Source organism: Lygodium microphyllum, chromosome 8, assembly GCF_053477565.2.
Source record: "Lygodium microphyllum isolate KBCC chromosome 8, Lygodium_microphyllum_v1.1.10, whole genome shotgun sequence".
Taxonomy (NCBI): domain Eukaryota; kingdom Viridiplantae; phylum Streptophyta; class Polypodiopsida; order Schizaeales; family Lygodiaceae; genus Lygodium; species Lygodium microphyllum.
Window position 1 is genome coordinate 13682876 of NC_141142.1, and position 25486 is coordinate 13708361.

A 25486-nucleotide genomic window follows, 5' to 3' on the forward strand; every position below is an offset into this window, starting at 1 on the left:
AGCAGTGATAGAAGAGGGAATATGGAGGAATTTGATAATGGAGAAGTGGGGGATGATGATGGGGATGGATGGGGCCAGTTTCTGGCTATCTGTGGGTGCTGTACATGAGTTTACAGCAAAGAAAAATGATGTTGAATGAAGGAAAACGAGCTCTTATTTATAGGAGAGGGAAGAGCTAGTACAAAAGGGGAAAGTGGAGTAGCACAAGACAAGTGTCCAGCCACATGTCATGAGATGTGACAAGTGGTGGGACACTTGGAAACTTGTGTGACAAGTGTCTTGACACTTGTCTCTTCTCTATGGCCTTCCTTTTTGGGTTGAATACTGTCAAGAATAGAAACAACCAAATTTAGTAAGCACAGTCAGAGTACAGAACTTACTATTTTTAGAATGACATCCCTATTTTTTAGGACTAGCATTTTTAGGCTAATTCGAGGCTCCTAAAATTTAGGGACCTTCTAAAATTTAGGAATCTCCTAAAATTTAGGGACCCCCCCAATATGGGTGTCATATGAAAGCTTTTTCCGTGTACATCGCAAAAACGGTATCAGAATCTTCATGTGACTTTTCTATGCAAAGAAATGTGCATTTCAAGCTTTCAGCCCACACATGCACATTATACAAGCATTTCATGATCATGCCATCTTGTTGATTGTAACTGTCTGTTTTGGTGGATCTAGCCCATACTTCAAGGCATCAATCCTTTGCGTGTGCGAGTCTAACCCTGATATGCGTGAGTTTTGGTCACAGGCGCCCAATTGGGCCATATAGGTGGAAGTGTGAACTATCTTTTCTCTAACCCACCGCGTGGGTCCACCATAACCTGTGACCACTCATCAGTGGCCAGCTCCAATGCACTTTTCTTTATATCTAATTAGTGCAAAGGAAATAAATTTAATAAATCATTATATAGACAAATTAATGAAAAAGGATACAAATTCTGTTTCTATAGAGTTGTGACAGCCCTCTGGCTTTTATTCAGCTGTCCTCAGCTGAAAAGCTTCTTGATATGGTTGAAGAATGTTTGGGTAATCCTTCATGAATTTTTCATCTACCCACTGTGCATCTGTTGTGGGTAGATTCTTGAATTTTAGTAAGAATGTTCGTGTCACAAGGCCACTTCTCGTGGTTCGATCCTTGAGAAACAAAATATTTTCAGGTTCCAAGAGTTGCTCTGTTTCTTCAACTTCTGGGGGATCTTCAGTAATGGGTTCCTTTGGTTCTGGTCCTATGTAAGGTTTTAGCAAACTTACATGAAAAGCATTGTGTATTTTCCAATGAGTAGGAAGCTCAAGTCGATAAGAAACTTCATTTATTTTCTCAATCACTTTGAAGGGTCCAAAGTATCTACTGGAGAGCTTTGGAAAAGATGAATTTTGACCAGAACCTTGTTTGAGCCTGCTTTTATCAAACTTTAGCAAGACATATTGACCTTTTTCAAAAGCCAAAGGTCTTCTTCGTTTATCTGCTTGCTTCTTTTGTCGCTCTTGGGCAACTTTGATAGTGGCTCGAACTTGATTCATTGTTGTTTTTAAATCTGAAGCAAACTCATCAGGAGCAAAAAGCTTATCTTTAGTGCGAATAATTGGAGGAGGAATCACTTTACCCTGGACTATTTCATTTGGAGCTTTCCCTGTGGATGAGCGCACTGTATTGTTGTAAGCAAACTCCAATAATTGAAGATATTTCTCTCATTGTGACTTATGTTCACTAACATAAGCTTTCAACATATCCAAAAGAGTGAGATTCATCACCTCTGTTTGGGCGTCAGTTTGAGGATAAAAAGCTGAGGAGAACTTTAAAGTGGTTCCCAAATTCTCAAATAAAGTACGCCAAAAGTTACTTGTGAATTTGGAGTCTCTATCTGAAATGATCTCAGAAGGCATACCATATAATCTGAAGATATGTTGAATGAAAAGTCTTGCAGCTTGTGCGGATTTCAATGTTTTATGACATGGAATAAAATGTGATTGTTTGCTAAATCTATCAATTATGACCCAAATCATATCATGACCTTGAGGTGTTCTTGGAATACCTGAGATGAAATCCATTGTGATAGATTCCCATGGATCTTTGGGCACTGGAAGAGGTTGCAACAATCCATATGTTGGTCATGAAGTGGAGAAGCCATATGTGCAAAATGCTTGATGAAGCGGCGGTAATAAGAACATAAGCCAAGAAACGATCGCACCTCATGTACATCATGAAGATGAGGCCATCTTGGATTATCCTGATCTTTTCAGGATCCATCTGAATTCCTTCAAAAGAGATGACATGCCCAAGGTAATTTATTTTATGCATGAAAAATTCACTTTTTTTACCATTTACCAAGAGTTGATTTTGTTGAAGTAATTGTAGAACAATTTCCAAGTGTTGATGATGCTCCTCTTCATTCTTGCTAAAGACAAGAATATCATCAAAGAAAGTACCGACATATTGTCGATGCTCTCTAAAGATGCGCTCCATCATTCGATTAAAGGTGGCTGGTGCATTGGTTAATCCGAAAGGAACCACCAAGAATTCATAAAGACCGTATGAAGTGCGGAAAGCAGTTTTGTGTACATCTTGTGGTATTACCCTAATTTGATGATAACCACTCTTTAGATCAATGCGGCCGAAAACCTTTGAGCCTCCTAGACGATCCAAAATGTCGTCAATTCTGGGAATAGGAAACCGATTCTTCACAGTGATTTTGTTGAGGGCTCGATAATCAATGCACATCTTGAATGTGCCATCTTTCTTTTGAACAAGAAGAACCGGTGAACAAAATGGTGAGCTACTTGGCCTAATTAGCCCACGGTTGAGTAGGTCTTCGACTTGCTTTCTGATTTCTTCTTGTTGAGGACGGCTCACACGGTATGGTGCTATATTAGGAGGAGAACTGCCCGGGATAATATCAATATGATGGTCTTCTGGCCTTTCTGGGGGAAGCTGATAAGGAAGATCTTCCGAAAAACAATCTTTATACTTTTCCAAGAGTTGAAGTTGCTCTTGGTTTTCAGCATTCATATTATCTTTTACATCAGTGACATAAAGCAGACAACATTGAACAGAATCCTTAATTGCTCTAGAGACTTGCATATGGCTTACCATAGGTATGGTGTCTCCAGAAACTCTAGCTTGGATCTCGTACTTCTTGCCTTTGTTGGTGAGTTTTACCTTCTTTTTCTGAGAGAAGATGGTTGAATCTACTCTATGATTCCAGGGCATGCCAAGAATCACATCGCAACCATCAAGGTCTCCGATACAGAAGGTATCTTCGTCACTGTAGCCTTGAATTTGAAACTTGAGCTTGCCAATGTAGGGTATCACAGTCTTCACTGTGTCACCTTCATCAGCATTTAAAGCTTGGCGAACTTCTGCCGGAGTGTCCATCTCTTCTTCTTTAATTCAAGCTCTTTAGCTAATTGCAAGGAAATGATATTTTCATTCGCCCCAAGATCTATCAAGAATAGTGCTTGCTTACCTTGCAACTGTCCCCAAGCTTTTAATAATTTGCGCGTCTCTGGAGTGTGAGTTGTGTTTGCAACTACATCACTGATAGCATTGATTTTCACTGGCGACTTAGGCTTGTTGTCAGAAACCTTGCTTTGTTCCTTGTTTGGACATTGCTTCGCTATGTGGCCTGTTTGTCCACATTTCAAGCACTTCCCTTCTTTCATGAAACGTTGCTTTTCTTCTTCGGAAAGTTGCTTTGCTTGTGGGTATAGATTGGAGCGAAATTGAGGAGCATTAGGAGGTGCATAGGGCTTCATCTTCTTTTGATTTGATGGCTGCTTTTGTCGCTGTTTTTGTCCTTAATTTGGGGCTGAATACTCCTCATCGTCAGCTACTCTCTTGTTATCATTCTTTTGGAATGATTTGTTGCCATTGTGCTCCATTTCCCATGTCTCAGCATGGTCAATGAGTTCCCTGAGACTAGAACAATGATAATGATTAAGAGCAGTACGAAGTTTAAAATGCAAACCTCCTTGAAACTTTCTAAGCTTTTCCGAACTGCTGATCTTCTTGAAATGTTGGATCTTCAAAAGTAGCTCCCAAAATCTCTTGGTATAGTCACCAAGTGACTCATTTTTCCTTTGCCAAAGCCGATCCCATTCCATTTTTACATCTCTTTTGAAATGAACAGGAAGAAATTGGCTTTGTATCGTGCGAACAAAGGACCGCCATGATTTTGGGGCAGCATGATCATATTCCAACCCCGTCCACCAAGTATGGGTTAAGTCGGTTAAATGTAAAGCTGCAAACTTAATCTTTTCTTTTTCTTTATACTTGTCACGACCATACAAAATTTGAAATTGACGAATAAACTTCAGAAGAAGATCAGGATTTCGGGAACCATCATACATACTGAACTTGATCTTCTTTTCAAGTTGAGATAGTGACTTAGTCTTCTTCTTCTTCTTATGCCTTCGTCCATGCTCGGATCTTGAGGTTGAAGATGATGAAGTGCTTGATGGGGATGAAGATGGAGACGAGGGTGAAGAATGTCGACGCCTTTGACGATGATGAGGTCTTCCACGAGAAGGGTGTGACTCTTCGTTACTAGAAGAGGATCCATCAGAATAGGCGCCAGATGACTTTGAAGAAGAGGATGAGCTTCAACGCGATCTCTTTCTTTGTCTTGAAGTAGAATGGGACTGCCTCTTAGAAGTAGTTGGACTTCTTGATCGGCTCCTTTCATTGGTATGGCTTTGTCTCCTTGAAGTAGATGGGCTTCTTTCCTTGAATTCTTTGGGATTCTCAACTTTTTCTAGTTTGAGAAGTTGCTCACGAATTTGCCGATTCTCCTCTCTAAGACTTTGAATGGCTTGAAGGATAGCACTCGATTGATCCATTGAGACTCTTAAGAAAAAAAAAAATGCTTAAGCACTCAATGCAAGGGTTGAAAACAAACAAACTTATAATTATAAGCACTACCAGTGTTGGGGTGAGGACCGAGCCAAAGCTCTGATACCACTGTAAACGCCCCGAACAACGTAGTATGCTTAACAATTATGATATTCACTTATTTTCGAGATTTAATATAAAAGAGAATGAACACTTAAGCTGAAAATGAAAATTACTCACAAAATTACAGCTATGAAAATGTAAAAGTAATGGAGATAAGATTGAGGGTTGAAGATGGGCAACCCGCCCCGAAGGAATGTATTTCTGCTCAACCCAAGTCCCTTAGGGAAGAGCTCAGTTACAATCAACCTGAGAGTGAGGAGAAGTAATTCTCACTCTCACAAGATCATGCAAAGATGTACAAACACACATGCATTATCTATTATGCAATGATAAGAACTGATTTCTTTACAATATGAGAGAAGAAAGAGGGGAAATCAGCCTTTCTCCATCGTTGATCAGCAGTACATGGATAGGGCTTGCTTCTTGTTGCTAAAATGGAAGAAAGAGCTCGAGAAGGAGGTGCTGTAATGAATTTACAGGCTTGCTGTCCTGTAAAACAGCAGTGATAGAAGAGGGAATATGGAGGAATTTGATAATGGAGAAGTGGGGGATGATGATAGGGATGGATGGGGCCAGTTTCTGGCTATCTGTGGGTGCTGTACATGAGTTTACAGCAAAGAAAAATGATGTTGAATGAAGAAAAACGAGCTCTTATTTATAGGAGAGGGAAGAGCTAGTACAAAAGGGGAAAGTGGAGTAGCACAAGACAAGTGTCCAGCCACATGTCATGAGATGTGACAAGTGGTGGGACACTTGGAAACTTGTGTGACAAGTGTCTTGACACTTGTCTCTTCTCTATGGCCTTCCTTTTTGGGTTGAATACTGTCAAGAATAGAAACAACCAAATTTAGTAAGCACAGTCAGAGTACAGAACTTACTATTTTTAGAATGACATCCCTATTTTTTAGGACTAGTATTTTTAGGCTAATTCGAGGCTCCTAAAATTTACGGACCTCCTAAAATTTAGGGATCTCCTAAAATTTAGGGACCCCCCCAATACGGGTGTCATATGAAAGCTTTTTTCGTGTACATCGCAAAAACGGTATCAGAATCTTCATGTGACTTTCCTATGCAAAGAAATGTGCATTTCAAGCTTTCAGTCCACACATACACATTATACAAGCATTTCATGATCATGCCATCTTGTTGATTGTAACTGTCTGTTTTGGTGGATCTAGCCCACACTTCAAGGCATCAATCCTTTCTGTGTGCGAGTCTAACTCTGATATGTGTGAGTTCTGATCATAGGCGCCCAATCGGGCCATATAGGTGGAAGTGTTAACTATCTTTTCTCTAACCCACTGCGTGGGTCCACCATAACCTGTGACCACTCATCAGTGGCCAGCTCCAATGTACTTTTCTTTATATCTAATTAGTGCAAAGGAAATAAATTTAATAAATCATTATGTAGACAAATTAATGAAAAAGGATACAAATTCTGTTTCTATAGAGTTGTGACATCAACCCTCGGTAATCAATACATAGTCGAAGTATCCCATCTTTCTTTTTCTGGAATAGTACTGGAGCTCCCCACGGTGAATTGCTAGGCCGGATGTAGCCCTGATCTAGGAGTTGCTTGAGTTGTTCCTTCAACTCAATTGCTTCTGGTATAGACATTCTATAAGGTCTCTTGGCAATTGGTGCAGCTCGAGACACTAACCTAATCTCATGATCTACTTCTCTTTGAGGTGGAAGCTCAGTCAACTCTTCAGGGAATACGTCCGCGTATTCCTTTAGCCAAGAAGGCCCTTCATGAGACTCTAGCTTTTGATCTAATTTGTTGAGTTTGATCAAGTAAACGGGTAATCCTTTTCTGACTCCTTTTATGATCCGAGATACTTTGGCCAATTGGATTCTTGGTACTCCTGCCTCACCTTGAGTTGTGACTAATTCCCTTTCAGAGTTTTGAAAGGAAACTTGACCCTTTCCACAGTGAATGTGGGCGTCATTGGGCTTAAGCCAATCCATTCCGAGTAGACACTTATGGATACCTAAATTCATGACTCTGAATTTAACCGAAGTCTTTTTTCCTCCCAAAAAGAATTCCACCTTAGCAGTTTGCTTGGTACAAGTTACCTCACGACCATTTGCCAATTCCACAAGCAGGGTAGGTACTTCTACTGTGGCTATTCCTAATCTTTTTGCACATGCTGGTGAGATAAAGGAATGTGTACTGCCACAATTAATCAAGATTTTGAAACCTTTACCTTGATAGTCGGATGGTGTCTGAATCATCGAGAACTGGCGATTCGGCCCTTTCTTGTGTAAAGCGGCGTGGACTGTCGCTCTTTCGAACTCTGCTTCCATGGTCGGATCTTCTTCTTCCCCTCCTTCGCACATTTGCCTATTGGCAATGCAGACGGTTCTTTCTCTTCCACGGGTAGCGGCTCCTTGACCACAGTCTGTTCCTTGGAAAGACGCTTGGCGATGTCCTCCGCCGAGCTTGGGACATTGCCTCTTGAAGTGACCGGGTTCGTTGCAGTGGAAACAACGGAGGTTTCGGCCATTACTTTGAGTAGGAACAAAGTTGTTGACGTTATTCGTCCTTGCTTTCTTTCTTTGTCCCTGATTATGACATTGAACTCTCTTCATTTGAGGTCTGAATGCTCCTTTGTTCGGGTCATTATAAGACCAAGTTTTGTTACCCCTTGGTCTAGCTTGTACCTCCTGAATTATAGGCGCCGCTCGAATGAGTGCATCCTGAAGATCTGATGGACGCATAGATTCGAGACGGGTATTTACTGGTAGATTTAAGCCCGCACAAAATTTGGACACCTGCTGTGTCATATCCATCTGTGGCGCATACTTTAAAAGTGAGATGAATTTAGAGTAGTATGCGTCAAGAGTGAGTCCTAGCTGTTTTAGCTCGTAGAACTCGTTCATTTTCTGCGTGCGATATGTAGGTGGTAAGTATCTACCTTGCACGGCTTTCTTCAGCTTCTCCCAGGTAACGGATCCCTCTGTGATCCCTTAATCCCTGCACCATTGCTTCGAAGTAATCCTCTATGGATTCAATCCAAATTTCAGCATCAGCCTGGACGAATCTGTCTCTCTCATCAAACTCGGGTGGCTTAATCTGTTTGAGAAGGAACTTCTTCTCCTGGATCACAGCAGTACTTGATGTAGGAGGCGAATTAGGAACCTGTACCTGGGGTTGTGCCTGAATAAAGGTTTTCTTAACGCTATTATACGATAATCGACGTTAGCTTATCTTTAATTCAGCTATCTCGTAAACAATGTAGCTACTTAACATTTTATCAACTCTTATGCACAGCCAGACATTGATAAAAAAGAAGTCTTTATTTGTATTTACATGGGCATAGCCCTTTCGAATACAACGTTTCATGTTATGATAAACCAATTGTTACATTTAGTTTGGGGAGAACAACGTTGTATTGCGTTTATCTACAGGAACTGTGTAATAGTAAGGTTTTGGGTCATGGATCTTCAGGAATTGGTAAGTCATTGGAAGTTCAGGATATTTTTTCCGTTGAAATCCATACTTCTCATGGCGGCCCAACACTTAACCCTATCGGCGGGGATTACACGAGTTACTTCCTCACATACATATGAGTTCATCTAAACCCTCCGACCTCGAATATGTAAAGTCGAATTTACGTGAGCTTCCACAAAAACGAATAGCTTCACGACTTTCAGGTCTTCCCACCACTTGATCCTCTTTAGGTTGGTCTGTAGATAAGCAAACCGGTGGGCGGCTATATAGTAGATTCCTGAAGCACCCGTCCATCTTCGTTCTATGTACAAAGGTGATGGATTATAAATCTGCTCCAGAATGTTCATCATCCCAATTCTTTGTCTATAAAGCGGAGAATGCATTACAGTCATAAACATGACCCGAAATACCAAAAACTTGTTCCATGCTTCGTAATTCTGCAAGACAGTATTGCAAGACAGTATTGAAGGTAAGAAAATGTTTGGACGGCAACAATTTCTTTACTTCATTTTTTTGAGATTTCATAAAAACAATTCCGTTGTTGGTTGGCTCTGATACCAACTGTAATGTGTCTACTAGCATTATCCAGGACACGTCTTAGCAGTCCATCGGGAATGATGTCTAGAAAGTTCCGCCCGGCACTCCCATGGAATGTTACGGGTTTTGCGATCTAGGGCTTCCCACGTCTGCTATGTAGCGGAAGTATTCTGGCCGTTCCCACTTAGGATCGACTGGAATTAGGGTTTTCCTGATTGGTCATTACCTAACAGCAACTAGCGTCGGACCCAAGCGAACTACTTTACGTAGAAACGCCAGGTCCAAAGCGGATTCACGCTGCACTTGGTTCAAGGAGAATGGGAAACGAGAGGGATGCAAAGCTCAACCTCTCTGCCATAAGGCATAGTCCCATTCCGTTCCCCTAAAACAGCGTAAATCGGGTAAGACATAACTCTAGGTCATCGCTTTTGTTGTTCTGTCCTTTGATGATCATCCCGCTATTCTTCGAGATTTGAGAAAAGTTCCCGGCCAACCGGGACCACCCAATCGTAGGACGGACCCATGGCCCATCCTCCACACTTTCCTCGGTTTGTTTTAGTTAGGTAATTATCTAACACATTTAATTGGACATGTAACAATTAGCTTATTTAATTAATCCGTTAAGCACTGGTTCCTTCACATAATCTTATCACGTGACATAGAAAAACAATATCAAACAAGTTCTTTATTAACATATCATCATATTTATCTTTGAAATACAAGGAGTTCCGCCTGTAGGCTTGTCTATAATCCGTCCGAAGGCTATCTAGTAATCCACAGGGATCACTATTCCAAGTTTCCACCCGTAGACTAGTATGCGGGCTTCGAGATCCAATCCCGAGTTACGTTAGCCTCTTGTGCAGGACTCGGAAGGCGAGAGATTTACGGCCAGAGCCCCCCCTTGCACCCAAGCGTCCTCCTGCTCCAAGTAGAGCTCAACGGAGAGACCTCTCGCGGCGGGTTCGATCTACGTTCCCGGCGCGGTCAACAATCCCCTTGGTTAGGGTCAGGCAGGCAGTCGAGGGTAACTGAAGCTGCCTCTCCCTTTAGGCCTTCAACTTGAAGTATAGATATTCATTTAATTTGTAATTCATAAATCAAACAGTGCTCTAAAATCTCTAGCAAGCACAAACATTTCCATTAACCGATCTTGTTGTTGGCAAACTGCCAAGGAATGATCCTTTCCTTTTGAATACATCAACGCTCGTTCCAGGGTGTCTTGCAACTTGGCAAGATCCCTTATATTCTGGGTTAGGGCGTGCCCTATTAACCCAACTTGGTCAACCCTAAAGTTCATTGGATACTTTAGTTTCCGGTTTTTAACCTTCCTTATTTAGAAGGATATCAAAGAATACATCCTTTTGCAAGATAACTGGCGTAAGGATTCGCCATCCTTGTTAAGGGTATTTAACCTTTCTTCTTGTGAATCAATCACAAGACCATATGACTTCGTACTTGCTGCGCAAGTCCTGCATCGTAATATATGATGAAACAATCCGTTTTAGTTTCTTTAAGCTGACGTTTGTCAGACCTAAGGTCTCTTTTTAAGAACCTCAGGGACAAACCCTAGTTCTTTTACATTTACGATTTATTGACCCTACAATTAGGGAAGGTAGGCAAGTATTTAAGGTATAAACGTTTCTTGGATTTTAAATCATTCCCAATGCATATTTCGCAGCATAGGTATTTCTAAGTTTACATTAATTCGGTTAACTTTTAGAAGGTAATATTGAGATCATCTCGGCACGATTTGTTATCTTTGTGACAATTGATTTTTCAGTCCTAAACTTTATTGCTTTGAGGTTAGGTAAATTCAATTAATCTTCCTTTTTCCTTGCGAACGAAACTCATGCCAAATAACAATCTTTTCCTTGCTAAGATATACAATTAGCAATGATAACTTCCTAGAGTTCAAGCAACGTAAGAAACCTTTCATGAATTTCATCTTCTATGATGATTTGTTGCAAAAAATAATAGGGGTTAATGGTGCAAGATGCAATTTTTATTCCTTCAAAATTTAACTACTTTAGTGGGTAAATAATCTTGCTCATAATTCGTTTCAGTGCATAAGGCTATTTGAAGGAAAACTATGTTTTATACTTTATCCATTTTGCATGTTCAACTAAACTAAATTCCTTCATCGTAAATAACTAGAACAAAATATATCTCATCCCTAACAATTCATCTTGCATGATTAAATTAAAACCGATATAAAACCAAGAAGGAAAAAACCTGGTCTTGGGGCGAGATATCCACATGGACGCGGGCGATGACCCTCCCGCAGCTACTCCTTGGACTTTCTTAGGCGGCATCGCAGTTGTAATCCTTCAAATGTGAAGGCAGCTTTTTACTCTCCTTTTTCGGAATTCCACCGTCTCTCTTTCGAGGCAAGGAATCGTTAAGGGATTTAACCACGAAAAATGGCCTAAGACCTTTAAGGTCTTAGCTTCTTCGGAGAGGGAAAGGTTTATAAAGCCTAAGAAGGCCCTATAGGGTATATACACGGCAAAAAGGTTGTGTGTGAGTGTGGCTTCGCAACCATATGAACCTTGGGAGATCTTTGGGCACGGGAGTGAAAGGACTTAGGGGTTTTCAAACCCAAGGGGGAAATTTGAAAGGTAACACAAGGATTTATAGCACGGGGAAAAAGGTGTGTAAGGAAAAAGGGGACACGGGGGTTAAAAAGGGGCTTAGGGGGGGTGTGATAAAAAGGAATATGAGGGGATGCAACACGGGGTTTCAAGGAGAACACAAGAAGGGACTTATAAATTTAAGCACGGGGGGGGAAATTTGTGGTTTATGAGGCCAACGGGAGTGGGGTTTTAATGGCCCCACGGGAAGGGTTAAGGGTTTAAGACCGGGGGGGGGGGGGGGGTGAAAGGATTCGAAGATATAGGAAGGGGGCTTAATGGTTTAGAAACCCGGCCGGGGGGGGGGGGGGGGTGGTGAAAGGATTCTAAGGTATAGGAAGGGGGCTTAAGGAGCCCCCCCTTAGAAGCTTCAAGAAGCTTCTGTAGCCACGTGGGGGGGAGAATTCTGACGGCGACGACCGGGGGGAGGGGGGGGGGGTGAAAATCTGCAGGCGGCAACGAAATGGCTCTCTCTCCCTCCTTCCACAGATCGCCCCAGCACAGCATTCGGCAGCTCTCACGCTCTCTCTCGTTCCCTCCTGGCGGCGTCACGGCTACAACACTCCGTTTCTGTTCGCCCTCTCAACCTCAGGCCCCCACTGATTTAAATAGGGGGAGGGAGAGGTTCCTCCCTCCCTTACATGGCAGTACGCATGGCTGAGGCTCTACATGAGCCCGAGCGTGCTGCTTGAACGTGGCTTCCCTCCCTTTCCTCTAGCGCGACGTCGGCTGGGGGAGAAGGAGGGGATTAAAAATTTGCTTTTATTTATTAAAAAAAGGTTTTTATCCGTTGGGAATTGTTACATCTGTGGTCTCTTGCTCCACCAAGTTGTCGATGAGGTTGATCAAGTTGGGTGGTGTCGCGCTCCTAATCAATCACCTCCTTTTTGGTGATGTGCATATCACTTGCTACTGCCATAACATCTATATTATTGCATGAGGTTGCAACAAGTCTCTCTCCAATGTCGAGGAGCTCTTCAATGACCACTCTAGATGCAACATTTGCCTTTGCAACTTCTTTTGAGGGAGAGCTATCATAATCTTTATTGTCATCCTTCTTTTTCTTTCCTTGCTGTTTCTTTCTGTCTTGCTCTTTCTTATAGTACCAACAATCAGGCTTTTTATGCCCTTTGTGCCCACACTGATAGCAAGTTACATCCTCCAATTTACCCTTGCTTTTACTACTATTTTTGTCTTTATTTCTTGCATTACCTCTGTTTTTTGACCTGCCTCTAAGATGATAGGCTGAACCACTGCTTTCTCTACTAGACTTTCTTTTGATCTCCTCATTGAGAATAGAGCCCCTAGCACCATCAAAGGTTAAAGCAAGGTTGTTGCTTAGTTAAACAACCAAAGACTCCGAGCTATTATGCAAAGTCATCAATAAGAAAATAGCCTTCAATTTATCATTGAAGGGTTGCAACCCAGAGTCCTGCAAACTGACTCGAAATCCCTGTGAAAGCGCTCAAATGCTCCGATGTTGGCTTAGACTCATCCAACTCCATGTTCATAAACTTTTTCCATATGGCATAAGCCATATCAAGACGCTTAACATTTGTAAGTGCATCATTAGATACAAGCATTTTGAAATATGCAATGGCCTTCTTGTTAAGTGAAACCAGTCCTCCTTCCGTGGATGGGTGGTTAATTACTGATTACAACTTAATTACAATAGCAAACAATTAATGAAAATCTTGAAAAATACAAATTTACCAACTGATCTTGGACAATGCACATCCGATTGGCCCCAAAATTGGCGCCCCTTTCGGTATTTCTTTAGCTTTATTGAAGAAGAAGTTGATTTACAATGGGATTCTTCCAATCCCTTTTGGTATTCCAACTCCCCTTGCTGTGATGAATCACCAACAAGTCTTTAATCTGATTTGCCTCTTGATTCAGACAATCAATTGGCCTTCACCTGCTTTGATGGAGATGGAAAATGCCCCAAATTCAATTATTTGCTGATCCCTCCACTTTAATAGGCTAAAAATAGCTTCAGTCCTGTTGAATCCAAGTCTTGGAGCTTCCAATTTTTGGCACGCTTTCCGAGGCTTTTGCTAAACCCTAATTTCTGTTGTGGATTAGGGTTTACAGCAGAGAAATCTGAAATTTCTCAATCTCCAAGGGTCCAAATGTTGAGATCTTCGGGGCAAGTCTGTGAAATAGCTGGGAGATGAGAGGGAAAGCTGTAGAGAGAGGAAATTTCAGAGTTTTGTCGCGAAGAATGACGGAAAATCAGTCAAGTGCAGCTGCTGCTCTGCCACAACAGCATGAGATGCAAAGAACTGAAGAAAAACATTCATCTACTGCTGTTGCCTTGTCTCAACAGACTGTAGATACTATCTCCTGCTGTTGATTGGTCTTCTTCAGCCCCTGGCTGCCTTAGAAGGTCCTCCAATCGAGGCAAATCAGACCAACAGCCTCCTCTCCCTCTCTCTTACAGGTTGAATTTATAGAAATGCTTCTCTCCAGTCTCTCTAAAGACGTTTTTCAGTTTTGCATGGGCATTTTTGACAAGTGGCAGCTTTCCCAAATGGTTTTTCTAGCATTTTTCATAATAAAAATATTAAAATTCAGCCTTTAAATATCGAAAATTAATCTAATAATTATTTCGATGCCCTGAAAAAAAATTTGACTGGCCAATAATTAAATTGGCTAGACAACTTTCATTCTCGAGTGTCTCTGCGCCATCTTTGACCATCAGATTGGTGTTAGGTACCATTAAACGCCACTTCTCTAGTGTTACCACTGACACTTATGGCCAAATGAATGACCTAGGCCAACAACTGGCACCGGATACTACCAAGTACCTGTGCGGCATAACTTATAACAACCTTTGCCTTTGACATCCTTTGATTTCTTCGGGTCTCGGGCTCGTAAACTTACTTTAACCCCAGTTGCACCTCACATGTGCAACATTTACTTAATCATGTGATTAAAAATTAATCCACATGTTATGTGAGGTTTCAAAAATACATGTCCTCATGACAGTTGAGTCTAGCCCAATCCTCATCTGTCATAGCTGTAGGTTTGATTTCTAAGAGGGCATCATCAAAGTCCTTGAGAAACAAAATGCGTTGCATCCTGTCCTTCCACAAATCAAAGCCAATGCCATCAAACCTCTTGATTTCAAGAAGGGATTTAGTGTCACTGTTGCTAGAAGCATTAGTGACCATTGTTCAGCAAAGTGCCAAGTACCAATGCCGTATTTTATGACAGTAAATATTAGGCTGAATATTCAGTTAATTTCGGTCCAAAATTTCAGGAGATAAGAGCAAGATTTGATCCAAGTTCATGTACAACAATGGAAGGAATGACTTTCAACAATGTAACTGAGATTTCAGCATATAGTCCATGCATACACAACTACAAAGTGACTCCCACTTTCAGCAATTTCACCAAAAATACATTTGCAACAATCCCAGATCTGCAAGTGATCACTAAGACTGCTGCACCATGAATATTCAGCAATACATCAACTCAATGGGAGCTGCCAAACATGTATACTGCATACATATATGTCCAAAAGCACTTCTGATACATTGAAACACCAGAATTCTCTGCAATTTCTTCAAAATCTCACAAGTGGGAGATAATAAACTCGAATTTTATTGCTTATAGCACCAAGATTGCTTCAGCAATGTCCCCAATGTGCATTTCGCGCATCCATTTTGCCAAAAGTCACAAATTTCAGCAAAAGCCTCCGAAATTTCACTGAGCAATCTGCCCCAATTGCATTAATATGTGTTCTCTACCCCATTTTGCTGTGGAGTATAGGCAGTAGTATACTGATGGACTATGCCCTTCTGCTGCAAAAAAGAATTTAGCATAGAGGACATGTATTCCCCCCCTCAGTCCGAACGGAGAGTCTTAATCTTGCATCCAGATTGATTTTCAACAAGTGCACTGAAAGCAAAAAATGCATCATACACTTCTGACTTCTTTTTCAAACAGTAGACCCAGCAAAAACGTGTAAACTCATCAATGAATGTCACAAAATAATAACAACCGCCCAATGGCATGGTTTGCATAGGCCCACAAACATCTGAATGCACCAACTGCAATCTGGTTGTTGCTCTGAAAGCAACATCACGAGGAAATGAGAAACGATGCATTTTTTCCAAAATGCATCCCTCGCATAAGTGCTTAGGAGGTCTCTCCAAGAGAGGTAAGCCATCCAGCATCTGAGTACGTTGCAAAAGCATCAAGCTGCCAAAGTTTACATGCCCCAAACGAGCATGCCATAACTCCGCCTGTATCATAGCAGGAGTAAGAGTGGATGCCAAGTATACCGACTGATCTACTGAAAGAGCATCCAACTCATATAAACCATGACACAAAGATCCTGTCAAGACCAAAGTCATGCGTTCTTTATCTCTAACCATGCAATGGTCATCATCAAATGTGACCTGCAAACCACAATGTGCCAAAGAAGAAATAGAAAGCAAATTCTTCTTGATTCCAGGCACAAACAAAGCATCTTGGAGGCGGAGAATAGAGCCATCAATGGCTGTGAGTTGAATCTCCCCAATACCACGAATAGGGTATGATGCATTATTGGCACACTGTACCGATTTCCCAACGGGAGGTGCACTAACTGAAGCAAACAAATCTCTGCGAGATGTAATATGTCTAGAAGCACTACTGTCAAAGAACCAAGTGTCAGCATCCTCTGTAGAGCTAAGTGCTCTATCGGCCCAAGAGATGTCATAACTGCAAGTGTAAAAACAATAGTCCCTGTCCACAACAAAGAACGTGGACTCACTAGCAGTGGAAGGAGTAGTAGAAACAGACATTCCTGACTCCTTCTTCTTCTCTTTGGCAATGTGCTTCCTGCACTCAGTGATATAGTGGCCGGGCTTCTTATAATAGTGACATTTGCCTTTTTTAGCTTGCATCCCCCCTTGTGTCTGATTCTGCGATGTGCCAGAAGTGCCAGAACTCTGTGGAGCATTTTTCACCTTACTGTTTTTGCCTTTCTGTCTTGCCATGAAAGCCTGCTCAGAGACTATAGCATCCACACCACTATTTTTCCGTGTTTGCTCCTCCTCTAGAAGCAAACTAACCAGCTGAATAAAAGTGAGTGGGTGCTCAGCAATCCTCATGGTGAGGTTCAATGCAGTATGAAAAGGCAAGTACGAAGGAGGTAAGGAATTCAAGGTGGTGGATATCAAGTGTGCATCCGAAAAATACTCATCTACATTCATGAGCTGCTCCCTCAAGTCCTGAATCTTGTTTAAGTGATCCTGCATAGAATCACCCTCATGCATCTTCAAAGTTTCCAACTCTTTCTTCAAGAAAGAGATTCTAGTCTCATTCTTTCCTGCAAACATATGCTCCAAAGTCAACCATGTATCTCGTGAAGAAGATGCCGAACGAATGTGAGGGATGATGGACCGTTGAACTGCCAGAGCAATCAACGACAAGGCCTGTGCATCACGTGTATCCCAAGCTTTTTGAGCTGCAGCTCTTGGAGGAAGTGGCTGAGGTGGAGCGGGCTGAGGTCCCCGTTGTCCATGTGCGCCATGGGGAGGAGGAGTAACGGGAGCTACAACTCCCGGTCGAGTTTCCTCTCCACTGACATAATCCCATAAATTCTTGGCCACTAATACATTCTTAATCATGAATGACCAAAGCGAATAGTTGTTTCTGTCCAATCTGTCTTCCTTGGATACATACATAAAGACACCACCTCCCTGATTTGCCATGATGACAAATTTCCAAAGAAAAAATGAGCAATGTCAAAGCAGTATGGACTGGAAATCTGCAAATTTCCAGAAATTGCAGCAAACACGCTTGTGCAATTAATGTGCAAGGGCGTACTCTGTCAAAAAAACTGTCTTTTAATGCACGCTTCCCAAGGTGCAAACAATGCACAACAATACTGTTATATCAAAATCCCCAAAATTTTTGCCAAAATGTCTATCAAAACAGTGTTTTTGTGACTGTAGGAGCAGTTCATATGCAACTGTCCTCAAAATACACAAAAGCCCCAAAATTTCTGATGATCCAGTCCAGAAATTTGCATCAAATTTATTCCACACCTGTGCTGTGCGTGCCGCGTATGAACCTCCTCTTCCAGAGCTTTGTTCTGGGCTAAAATTCAAAATTTTTGTTTAAAATGTACCTGACGTGGAGCAGGCTGACGTGCAGGTGACGCAGGAAACGGGGCCCTGGCTTTTGACGACGTGGAGCCCTGGCGTCTGACGACGTGGAGCCCTGGCATCTAACGGCGAGGAGGCTGGCGGTTGACTAGCGGGAAGCTTTCGACTGACCGTGCTGGCGACTGGAGGCGACGTCTGAACCTGCGCGCTGGCAGACGTCTGCGCCTGCAGCTGGAAAGATGCGCGCTGTAATCTGGAGCTGCGCGCTGGCGTGAGAAGCTGCACGCTGTGCAGACGCAGGGCAGAGAGTGGCTCTTGGCTGAGATGGCAGTGCCTGCAGGTGCAGTGGCAGCACGCAGGTACAGGGCGAGACTGACGGGAGCTTACGAACAGGATCAGGCGTTGCTGGCGGGCAGACGGGCTGCGGCTCGACTGCGCAGAGCTGGCGGGGGCTGAAGACAACAGACTGAAGACTGCTCTGATACCAAATGTGAGATGGAAGGATCGAGGTGCAGCTGAGATTCAGTAGACAGTGTGAGAGTGAGAGACAGAGTTGAAGCACGACACCCAAGAGAATAGACTGAAAGAGTGTAACCTGAAAGTACAAAGTACAACCCTTAAACCTTAGGGTTGTAGGGGGTGTTCACACCCGACACACACTAAGTGCCCATAAGTGTGTAACATAAGCACATAATCACATGCGACAATAAGACTATAAGTCTGGGGGAAATACTTAGTTTCTATGCTTTCAGTTAGATAGCTGCATGCTTGTGGGTTCGAGTCTTGATTGTCCCAGTCATCCACCGAGCTGTGGCAGGTGTTGAGGCTCGAATTGCACTTGCTATTAGTACTTTTATACCTTAGTACTAGTATACATGTAGAACCAACACATGTAAAGTGATTTAAAAATGTCATATGAAGTTTTTACCTGACATTGAGGCGCCTTCTTGACGTTCAGGAGATTGTATCTTTTGAGATCCTGTGTGATGACTAATGCTCTCTTCTTCAAGACAGTGCCAGATTTTGGTCACTCATATCTGGTTCTATTACTGTGTATTTGTGTCCTGAATATTTATGATATCTATTTCAAGTTATCTGATCAGGAGTGGTCATGATGACATAGAATTGTATGATAGTTTTCAGGACAGTAGTTGTGTGTTGATGAATGTAATATGTAGTTCGTGTTTGCATAGTGTTCTTGAAGAATAAATGTATGAAATGGCTGTAAATCATGTTAGGGAGTTTCCTGCAGTAACATAGTTGTTTTAGGTGATTTGATGTTTCCTGTATTTTCTTTTATGGTCTTGACAGACCATAACAGTCCCCCAGAGGACAATGCCGCAGATCTCTTCACGAAGCCTTCACCTTAGGCTTCTATGCTTCATCACATGAGGTTGTTGGGTCTTTAGACACTCCCAAGATTTGAGAGGGGGTCTTAGCCTGCCTGATTTAGTCATGTCAATTTGTCATCTCTTGGTTGTGAGCTCTTGTCAAAGTTTGACGAAGACATGGGAGCTCTTGCAGTTTAGTGTGCATTTCTCCCATTTTAGGCACATTTCTTGTGCATTTCCCTTGTTAGTCAGGAGGTTCACCTGTGGTTAATGCTAGACTGCTCCATGATTGTTGGATATTTTTGTCATAATTTTCCCCATTTTTTTTTCAGCAGTCGGACTGCATTTATTGCAGCCATTTTTTGTGCATTTACTGCAGTCACGGCCAGATTTAGGGCCTCTTGCTGCAGTTGGCCAGATTCGGAGGATGTTGGCTATTTATAGCCATCTCATTGATGACTTTCACTTCTGCAGGTTGTCTTCAGCACACTCCTCTCTGACACTCTCCAACATTGGTGTTACCTTCATCATCTCAGCTTGATGTGGTGCCCTCATTGACGCTCCGGTCTGCGTGCAGGGATTGATGAGTCCTCATCATTGTATTCAGCATTCTTTAGTTAGTGCAGTATTTCTTCCTTCATCTTCTGCTTCTTGTGTGTGCATGTGTATGCGTGTGTGTGTATGTGTTTCTTCTTCTATCATGCATGCTCACGGATTCAACATATAAATGGTATTACCCCTTTATATATGTCTAATATTAAAATATTCCTAGAAGCAGACGTAGGATCTATTTTCCCTTTTGCCATTTTGGCCTTGGCTGAAACTCCGTTTCGTAACTTTGAAACACATTTTTGAAACTTCAGGCTATGGAGCTAAAACATGCTTTATAGCTGATTAACATCTTTAAAAAGCCCCAAAACATAAATGAAAAATACAAAAGTGGAGCATGGTTTGAGAGAGTTTCAGTGGTCCCCAAAAACCCTAATTTTTTGGGAAACCCTTCAACATCTATAAATAGATAGGCTGCCCCCCATTCAACCTCATCCCTTTTGTGCAAGTTCTCACTCCTTTGTTGTGTTTGGTCTATTTGCCATAGCCAGCTCATAGATTGCTTCCTCTTGCTTGTATTCAATACTCTTGCATTGCATGATTTCACAATCTTGGTACTAGGGCGCTTGGGTAAGTAAACAATTTCCCCATGAGAGACAACGTTCAAGTGGCAATTGCTACATGAGCATTCTTTAGCATGGTAGCATACTATGCATTCCATTGTGCAAAGCACCCCTGGATAGATCCTAAGCTATTTCCGCCGGTAGATTACACCACCATCCTTCTTCACATGATACTTCATCACCTTTCCTGCATCATCGACATCCTCAAGTGGATGGGTAAAGCTTGTACTGTTTTGAGATGTGTTGGGTCTACCATTCCTAGTCTCGTCCTTCGGATCCTTGTTACTTAATCGGTCGCAACTCATAAAATAAACTTTTAAAAAGAAGAAAAAAACAAAAACAAAAACAATAATTCAAGTGGTTTCATTTGCCTTTGTAGGGCTTTGTAGGCCACCGGGCAGTTGATGAGCACCCTTTGTTTGATGCCCTATCCTCTCTAGGGTGACTACTTGGACTCCCTTGGTAAGATAACCATCACTTTTGTAGCCTTGATAGGCCATTGGGCAGCCAACATGCATCCTTTGTCTAATGCCTTGGTTGTTTTGGGGTGGGACACCTTGGGGTAAACATTGCAGGCTTTCCCTTCTCAGCTCAGTTTTGGGATTGAGAGGGTGTGTTGAGCTAAAATGTGCTTTATAGCTGATTAGCATTTTTAAACAGCTCCAAAATATGCTTAATTAATGAAAAACACAAAAGTGATGCATAGTTCGAGAGAGTTTCAATTGTCCCCCCAAACCCTAATTTTTTGGGCCACCCTTCAATATCTATGAACAGATAGGCTGCCCCCCATTCAGCCTCATCCCTTGTGTAGGTTCTCACTGCTTTGTTGTGTTTGGTCCATTTTGCCATCGCTAGCTTACAAATGGCTTCCTCCTGCTTGCATTTGACACTCCATCAGCCAAGCGATAGTTGGTGGCAGCCCTTTCTCAACTCTAGGTGACTTCTATTGTTAGCGTTGGCCCCTCCCTTCACCTGGCAATAGCTGGCGACCATCTCCATCGTCTTGGTAATTGCATCATTGCTGTGTTTGCAGCTTTCTACTGCTGCTCATTGCATCAGGCATCATCCACATCTATCGCCTCAGTCTTTTGACCCTTTGGTGATCAATGTTTTGTGTTTTTCTCGTCTTCCACACTCTGACTGGTGGTCATGGCACTTGGGATCCGTCTTTGGTGGACATCGCTCTCCCACACTCCATTGCTCTACCCCTTTGGCATTCTGTACACTCTTACATTCATTTACAACATTCATTGAACATTCACTTCAGAGTTTCTTCTCTCTATATTTGTCTTTGTGTTTGAGTTTTGAGTTTTACATTTGCGTTTTGTGTTTTGGTTTCAGGGTTTGAGTTTTCCTCGTCATCGTTTGAGTCTTTATGTTTCGGTCTTGGTTATGCATGCTATGTTTCCTCAGTTCAAATTCTAGCATAACTTTACATAGGCAAGTATGTTCAGGAGAGGAGCCACCTTCAAGAGTATCTCGGACCTTGAAATCTTCTATCTGGATAGCTACACCATCCACATGCTCCCTTTAAGTGGTATTTCTTACCTTTGGTCTTTCTTTAGGTTGAAAAGCGTGCTTCATTGGTTGTGACACATGGGTGAGTAGTGTTTGAAGAATATACTTCTTGACAAATCTATCTTGGAAAAGATTCTCATAGCTCCACCATCCACCAAGCAAAGTGCAGGATGGCTGTGACCATTGCTTGCATGAGCACGAGATCATGATGCCCTATCCATGTCTCCCAAGGGTGCTAGCTTTAGGGTAGAAGCTATGATGGATGAGGTTGAGGCTGCCTCCATGTCTGGACTCCCATCCCAGAAGTCTTGTCATCTGAGCCAAGCTTCTTGGGCAATTCTTAGCAATATGTGCCATTTGCTTGCACGTGAAACACTTGTTCTCTTCCCTCAACTTTTTTTGCTCCTCCCTAGTAACCACCTACGTGGAAGCATCTCCCCACTACTCATGGACTTGCCCTCTTTTAGCAGCAGTGTATTTGTTAGATTGACCCATCTTCTTGTGCTTCTACTTAACGTTCCAAGAAGAGTTTGATGTCTCCTGATCTGTGACTAGAATTTCTCCAAGTTAAAGGCACTCCAATATAATGGATGTAATTACCAAGTTTATTAGTTCATAGAATGCTTTTTTGGTTGGTTTGGCAATGCACTAAACCATTTCTTGTTTTACTTCCTGTGAAAATCTGGCTGCCTTACGCACTATATCCTTACTCCACTTACTTTCTGTATTTGCAACTGTAGATCTCGCTGCCTTATGCACAGGCTTACGTGCTGTAGTGATGATGGATTATATGGGAACAACACATCAGTTACCAGAACGACTTTGCACTCTTTTGGATCTTCTTGGGGAGGTTTGATTCTGTGCTGTCTTGTGTTCTTGTGGTATTGAATTTATAAGTTCAGTTTTGCAGTTGTTTCTTTCTGCTATAGTTTTACAAAAGAGGCTTGAGCTTTGGGTCTATGCCCTTGTTTCGGTGGGCATGATATTCTAGCTAAGAGTAGCTACTTTGCCCAACTATCCTCCATCCCTGGGTAAACTTCAAAAGCTTTGCTGCTGATCCAAAGGGTTACCTTTCAACTCTAAGAGGGTTGTCGAAATGATGTACGATTCTGCTTTTCTAGCTGGATTATCATTTGATGTGGTCTTCTTTTCAGTTATTGCCCTAATTTTCTAAATGAAAAGATTTCAACTTGAACAAAGGATGTCTACACTCTGATGTGGTTTCAGTTCAGTGAGTTAAACGGTCTAGGCCGACCACTTGTTAAGTTTTCTGATTGAGCAGAAAGATCAAGTAGGAGGAGCAACATGCAAATCTAGATTTTGTAGTCTCTTAAAATTTCCTCTGCTTGTCCATATTGATCAGGGCAATCTAAAGCTTTAGTTCTGAAGTGCAAGGTCAGGGAGGGTTGAAGACTCTGATTTTCAACTTAACAATGCTGATATAAGTGCATAGTCCCATGAATGCCTGTTGCAGCTCTAGCAGTGATGATAGAAGAGAGTAAGAGAGTAGTGAGAGATCATTATCAACTTCTTTGATCCCCTCCCCCCTCACACACCAACCCCCCCTTTTGTTACGGACCTTCACGGGACTTCAAGTCATAACCTACCATGAGGCACAATGGAAAGGCACATGATATATCAATAAGGAATCCTTTGTATTCATGATATAGAAAGATACAACATTGAGGCATATCTCAGGACTACACCCTTGTGACACCATACATGTGAGGGCTCACCATTGAGTATACTCCGAGCTCTGCTTGGTTTCCACTGTACAAGTATAAGGATGGTGGTTCACCACTGAGTATAAGGAATCACATGTACAGTAGAAACCAAGCAGAGCTTGGAGTCACTACTACTCCCTATATAGGTGTTTCTAGCTCCAACACCATGGTATAGCTACAAAGCTCATACCCTTAACCCAACCCACCCACCCACTCACAAAACAAGGGCCCCGCACCATGGTAAACTTTTGATTAATTGCAATGATGTTTATGGCAGGGTGTTAAGGAAGTACTACTGTTGAGAATTATGTCAATTGATGACATGGGATATGTGATTAATTATGAGAACTTGCACTCCTACATGAACAAAACTATGAGGAGGACAATCCGACTCCGTTTCGTGGTTTTAGATGATGCTTCTGTCAGGGTAGGTTATTGGTCTTTTCTATTCTCTAATGTGTTTAGTTTCAACAGATATATCCATTGTTTTTGGGATCATGTATCCATTAATTTAAGAGATTAGCCATTGTTTTTTTTACATATCAGCTATATTCTTATTGCAGTATGCACTGCCAACAGAAGCAGATGAAGCTCTGAGTCAGTTTATGCTTTTTAAAGACCATTTCCTTTGCAGTTTAATGGGGAGGGACACAGTTGCCAGCAATGATTCTGTGTCAGATAATGGGAGCTTTGTTGATTTTTCTGGTGTCAACCTTGTAAGCTCACATGAAAGCCATGACTTGCAAGCACCCAAAGTACATTTAAGCCCTATGGACTTGGGAGATTTTCTAAGTACTTCTGAGATTGTACTACCCACATTGAATGGGTAAGAATGTTGTAGTTTTGTTTTCTATCCTTTTATGCAGTGAAATTTGTGAGAGTAAAATTTCAAGCAATAGCAAGCTAGAGGAACATTGTGGTTGTCAGCTTCTAATCAGCTCAGTTGGTTACTCAACATTTGCTGTAGGTGGCTTCTAGGATATCCAGTCATCTACTTGTTTAAGAAAGAGAATATATCAAGGGCAGTACGTACTCTTTCTGTCAGCTCATTACATCGATATGAGCTCTTAGTGCAGAGGTTTCTTCTATCCTGATTGCCATTTTTCCAATTAAGGACAACAATCTTGTAACAGTTTTAATGTGGTTTGAAGCAGTGAACTTCTATCACCAACTTTGAACAAAACCAAGGAGCCGGTGTTTCATGAGCTTTCAAGGTTCTTCAATGACCTGCACCTTTCTTAGTATATTGCTAGAGTAACGAGGTTTTAGACCCACTCACTGTTGTCTATTGCATTCACTGATGCTCTACTTGTTGGTCTTATTCAGCTTTACTTTACCAAGCGAATTGAGCTCTCAAGGAGTGAATGAAGAATGGGCTCAGAGCTTCTTGTCTGAAGTAAAGAGTAAAGTGCACCACTCACAGCTTTGGAAGTGTTTGGAACTGCGTGTCACACTACAAGTATGCCAGTCAGTGGCATTGTAGGCTCCATGTATATCAGGTATTTATTGTAAAAATCAGCAGACAGGAGGATACGTGATGACTTCTTGCAAGCCTAGCACCATGGGTGCATGCTCCCTGAAACATGGCAAATTGTCAAATGTTTTCTCGGTTCTGTATACAGGGATTATAGTCATCACAAAAGATGACAAGGCATGGCATAATTTTATGATCATCATAACTTGAGATGTTTTTGTTGTGCGAGATGGTATTAAAAGTAAAAAGTGTTTACAACTCAAAGGTGAGAAGACTCATTCAAGTTAACCGTGCTTCTCCAAATTCCTAGCAAAAACTTCATAGACCTGTGCCTGTTTCCTAGCTCCTTTAAAAGCACATAAGACTAGGGACTTACAATCCTCAACGTAGTCACCTAGGGATGTGATTGGCAACACAGGCTTGAATGACGTGCCATGCTCTCAACGACTGTTCATCCATATCACTTGCCTCTCCAAAAAGGGCAAGCCAAAAGGTCGGTTTGATCCAAGAAGCCAGCATTTTTGACTGAATGTCTGACCTTAAGCCCAAAAAGCTCTTGATGCAAGACAATCCCAAAAGGGGTGGTCAA

At 42.0% G+C, this 25486-nt stretch overlaps 1 protein-coding gene across 1 annotated transcript in view; it reads left to right on the forward strand.

The window, feature by feature from the left end:
* The window catches only part of LOC148031986 (uncharacterized), a 46276-nt gene extending 21169 nt beyond the window's left edge, over positions 1 to 25107 (forward strand). The window contains exons 3-8 of the mRNA XM_087682595.1: positions 22440 to 22549; positions 23701 to 23850; positions 23987 to 24249; positions 24391 to 24501; positions 24578 to 24637; positions 24750 to 25107. Of these exons, the coding sequence (XP_087538721.1) occupies positions 22440 to 22549; positions 23701 to 23850; positions 23987 to 24249; positions 24391 to 24501; positions 24578 to 24637; positions 24750 to 24906 (851 nt within the window). The 3' untranslated portion in view covers positions 24907 to 25107. The remainder of the gene's footprint in view (positions 1 to 22439; positions 22550 to 23700; positions 23851 to 23986; positions 24250 to 24390; positions 24502 to 24577; positions 24638 to 24749) is intronic.
* Positions 25108 to 25486: the final 379 nt, after the last annotated feature.